Source organism: Chrysochloris asiatica, unplaced genomic scaffold, assembly GCF_000296735.1.
Source record: "Chrysochloris asiatica unplaced genomic scaffold, ChrAsi1.0 scaffold00195, whole genome shotgun sequence".
Taxonomy (NCBI): domain Eukaryota; kingdom Metazoa; phylum Chordata; class Mammalia; order Afrosoricida; family Chrysochloridae; genus Chrysochloris; species Chrysochloris asiatica.
Window position 1 is genome coordinate 6,039,725 of NW_006408713.1, and position 4,912 is coordinate 6,044,636.

The 4,912-nt window shown below is 45.8% G+C and overlaps 1 protein-coding gene across 1 annotated transcript in view; it reads left to right on the top strand.

The window, feature by feature from the left end:
* The window catches only part of LOC102833080 (probable palmitoyltransferase ZDHHC11-like), a 49,608-nt gene extending 45,785 nt beyond the window's left edge, over nucleotides 1-3,823 (top strand). The window contains exons 9-10 of the mRNA XM_006872385.1: nucleotides 2,598-2,722; nucleotides 3,636-3,823. Coding sequence (XP_006872447.1) covers nucleotides 2,598-2,722; nucleotides 3,636-3,823 — 313 coding nt within the window. The remainder of the gene's footprint in view (nucleotides 1-2,597; nucleotides 2,723-3,635) is intronic.
* The last annotated feature ends 1,089 nt before the right edge of the window (nucleotides 3,824-4,912 follow it).

Genomic DNA, 4,912 nt, shown 5'->3' on the forward strand with positions numbered 1-4,912 from the left:
AACCTTAAAAGATTAAAAAAAAGAATTGGTTGGCATTTTACAATTTCATAGGATCAAGAACCCATGGTATTGAAAGTATTAGGTATTAGTGAAAACCACAGCTCAGCAATTGATGGAGTACCAACTGAAATGTTTCAACTTTGGTGAGCACTAGAGATACTCACTAGTTGATGCCAAGAAATTTGAAGACATCTTCCTGAGCAACTGGCTGGAAAATACATTTGTGACTATTCCAGAGAGAGGTGACCCAATAGAATGCAGAAGTTATCAAACAGTATTTTTAATGTTAAGGAGCTCTGGTAGCACATTGCTTATGAGTCAGGCTGCTAATCCCAAGTTCAGCAGTTCGAAACTACCAGTGGTTCTGTGGGAGAAATAGGCTTTCTGCTCCTGTACATATTTATAGTCTCAGAAATCCTGTATAGGGTTGCTATGAGTCGGTACCAACTCCACGGCACAGAACCACCACCATTATTAGTATCATGTTGTTGTTTTTATGTGCCGTGGAGTTGGTTCCGACTCATAGCAACCCTGCACAGGGTTTCTGAGGCTGTAAATCTTTACAGGAGCAGAAAGCCTCATCTTTCTTCCACAGAACAGCTGGTAGTTTCGAACTGTTGACCTTGCGGCTCGCAGCCCGATTCATAACCACTACGCTACATACTTAAGTAAAATTTTGCTGAAGATGACTCAAATATGGTTACAGCAGTATTCATCCACAGGAAGCGGCCAGAAATTTAAGCTGGATTCAGAAGAGTCTGTGGAACAAAGGATATAATTGCTGATATCAGATGCATTTTGGTGGGAAAGATGGTTACCTGTATTTTATTGACTAGCAAAGGGATTCGACAATATGGATCATAATAAGCTATGGACAACATTGCAAAAAGTGAATATTCCAGAACACTTAATTGTGCTCATGCAGAACCTGTACATGAGCAAATAAGACATTGTGCAGACAGGACAAGAGGATACTGAATGGTTTAAAATCAGGAGATGCACGTGTCAGGTTGTATCCTTTCACCATACTGTTATCATTGTCATTGTTAGGTACCATCAAGTCAGTATCGGCCCTATGCACAACACAACAAAACACTGCCTGGTCCTGGGCCAACCTCACAGTTGTTGCCACGCTTGAGCCCATTGATGCTGCCACTTTGCCAATCCCTCTCATTGAGGGTCTTCCTCTTTTTCTCTGACCCTCCACCTTCTCAAACATGATATCCTTCTCCAGTGACTGGTCTCTCCTGACAATATGTCAACCCCAGTATTTGGAGTATATGAAGAAGAACTCAGCATCAGGATTGGAGGAAGGCTCATTAACAACCTGTGTTATACAGAGGACACAGCCCCACTTGTTGAAAATGAAGAGGACACGAAGCACTTACTAATAAAGAACAAAGACTGCACCTTTCAGTATGTATGACACCACAAATCTTTACAGCTGGGCCAATAAACAACATTATGATAAATGGAGAAAAGATAGAAGTTGTCAAGGATTTCATTTTACTTGACTCCACAATCAATGCCCATAGAAGCAGCAGTCAAGAAATCGAATGCAAATCTGTTGCAAAAGAACTCTTTAAGGTGGTAAAAAGCAAAGATGTCACTTTAGGACTGAGATATGTCCAACCCAAGCCATGTTCCTGGTGTGGGTTAATGCACCAGACTGCAAAGCTGTTTGAATTGCAAGGTTGGTGGCTGAAGCTCACCAGGCATTCCTCAGAAACCCTATACAGGGTCACTATGGGTTGGAACCGACTTGACGGCACTTCACAACAACAAGAAGTCATGATATTTTCTACTGATGGCTAGTCATGTGAAAACCAGCCAGTCAATAAGGAAGACTGGAGAAGAATGGATGAATTTGAATTATGGTGTTGTTGTTGTTGTTGTTAAGGACCCATAGCCACCCTGTATAAGGTTTCCAAGGAACAGCTGGTGAGCTTGAACCAGGACCTTGCAGATTGAACCAACTTTGCAGTCCAGCAAGTTATGGGGCGGGTGAAGAATATTGAGCGTACTTCAGTCTGCCAGAAGTAGGTGCATGTCTTAGAAGAATACAACCAGAATGTACCTTAGAAGCAAGGTGTGCTCTTTAGAAGGACAGTGAGACCTCATCTTATAATCAGGGCATGTTATCAGGAGAGACCAGTCGCTGGAGAAGACCATCATGCTTGGTAAAGGGGAGGGTCAGCGGAAAAGAGGAAGACCCCCAGTGAGATGAACTGGCACAGTGGCAGCAACAATGGCACAGGAGGGGCAGTATTTCCTTCTGAGACTCAGTGCCCCCTGACAGCAACCTAACAGGTATAGTTCATGGTAATCTCAAGTCAATGACATACATCTAGGAAATGGCCACAAGATAGCAATGAGAGAACGAAGAAAGCATGGAATATGACCGATTTTGAGCCAGGGGGTGGCAGCAGGGTGCCCGTTCCTCTTTCAAGTCTTCTTCCCGAAGACCAGACTCCATCTTACAGCCTCTGTCTCTGCTGGGGACTCCTATCAGGGATGTGGACCATTCGGTCTGTCAGACTTGCGTTTGCTCTGGAGTTTGGCGCAACTCAGAGCTCTTGTTTCTGGCTTTGTCACAGGTGTTTTTTCAGCTCCGTGGCCTCAGCAGTGCTGGCCCTCTTCTGTCTGGCGGCGGTCCTGCTGTACATCTTCATCCAGTACATCATGGACCAGGAGGAGCTCCGCAGTGACCCCCACTTTGAAAGTACGGTGTGGCCCTGCCCTGACATTGCTTCTGCCTGGGATGACAAGTGTTCAGCCATCTGTCCGGGGATTGCATCTTGAGAACAGAGCTGGGCTTCCCAATTTGCTCCCACCAGAAAGTAGACATGGCCAAAGGGACACCCTGGGATCCTCACCAATTGCCCCAGCAGGCTGTGACTGGGCTAGTGCAAATGTTCAAGCCTCATTCCAGCAGCTTCCCTAGTGCCCAGGACGTGGCTCAGCTGGGCGGCTGCTCTGAGGCTAAGCCTGTCAAAGTATGTCTGCACTAAGAAGTAGAGTCCACTCCTTGTCCACTTTTCATCTACTCCATGCCCACTCCCATCCATTCTCCACGCATTCCAACCCAATCCATTCATTCCACCCCCAATCCACTCCCCATCACTCCATTCCCTACCCTCTCCCCATCCACTCCATTCTCCATCACCCTCTTCCCTCCCTCCTGTCTACTCTCTGCCCACTGTGTGTTTGCATGGAGCCCCCGCTTTCAGTTGCAGCCTGGCCATGATACACCAGTCCCATGGGGAGAGTTTGAGGTGACAGGGGAGGCAATGTGTGTCTTGGAGAATCGACCAGGAGGGGTGGGGTTGGCGGTGCAACTCCAGAAGGGGTGAGGAACCTGGAGCAGACACAGATGCAGAACTGGGGCTAGGGCTCCACAGAGTGCCCTGCTGGCTGGCTCTGGTCTCCCACGCTCTCTAGCTCTGAGACCTGAGGCAGTTGTCCATCCAGCCTCTCCGAGCTGCAGTGTTCAGATCCCTGAGTGGGAATCATAATACCGACTCCCCCCTGTAGTTTGCAGGGCTGTGAGGGCATCCCTGGGCTGGGGATCCCTGGAGCTCGGCCTGTGGGCCATGCTGGCCACCCACCCCCTGTGCTCTCACTGTCTCTGGCAGACATCACAGAGGAGAACACCTGGCTGCTCTTCCTGCCCTTCTTCCCGGTGAGGACCACGGCCCCTGTGCTGCTTATCATTGGGGCGGCTGTGCTGGTGTTAGATCTCATCAGCCTCCTGATGCTGGGACACCTGCTCCTGTTTCACCTCTACCTCTGTGCGTACCACACCCCACCACCCTCTCCTTGACAACTGGGCCCCGTCAATCCCACCCCACCCCATCCCAGGGACTGGTCCTTCCTGACAATATGTCCGAAGTTTGAGAGTCGAAGTTTCGCCATCTTGGCCTCTAAGGAGCACTCTGGCTGCACTTCTTCCAACAAAGATCTGTTGGTTCTTTCGGCAGCCCATGGCACTTTTAATATTCTCCTCCAGCACCATAACTCAAATGCATCAATTCTTCTACGGTCTTCTGTCATTATCTATCTGTCATCTATCCATCATTCTTCTATCATCTATCTTTCTATCTGTTTATCTATCATCTATCAATAATCTATATATCTAGCAACCATATATCTATCTTCTATTTATTATCTATCTATCTCTCAATCTTCCATCTATTATCTATCTGTTGTTTTTGTTATTGTTAAGTGCCATCGAGTCAGTTTCCAAGGAGTGGCTGGTGAAGTTGAACCACCAACCTTGTAGTTCAAATAACTTTTCAGTCCAGTGCATTAACCCTCAGTGCCACGCCAAGACTCCATTATCTATGTATCCACTTATTAACCATTATCTATCTATCTACCTCATTAACCATAAACTGTCTATCTTATTAACCATTATCTATCTATCTACCTCATTAACCATTAACTGTCTATCTTATTAACCATTATCTATCTATCTACCTCATTAACCATTAACTGTCTATATTATTAACCATTATCTATCAATCTACCTCATTAACCATTAACTATCTTATTAACCATTATCTATCTATCTACCTCATTAACCATTAACTGTCTATCTTATTAACCATTATCTATAAAGGTAATTCCTTCAGTATCATTGACTCTTGGATAGCTTACTGAGAGAGGAAGTCCAAGGTGCATTGAAGGAATTGACAAAGAACAAGGCACCAGGAATTGATGGAATACAAATGGAAACCTTTCAAGAAAGTGAGGTGGCACAGGAGGTACTCCTTCATCTCTGCCAAGAAATTAGGAAGACAACTATCTGGCTGACTGATTGGAAGAGATCCATATTTATGCCCATTCCAAAGAGGTGACCCAATGGAATGCGGAAATCATTGGACAATATCTTTGATATCCCATGTGAGTA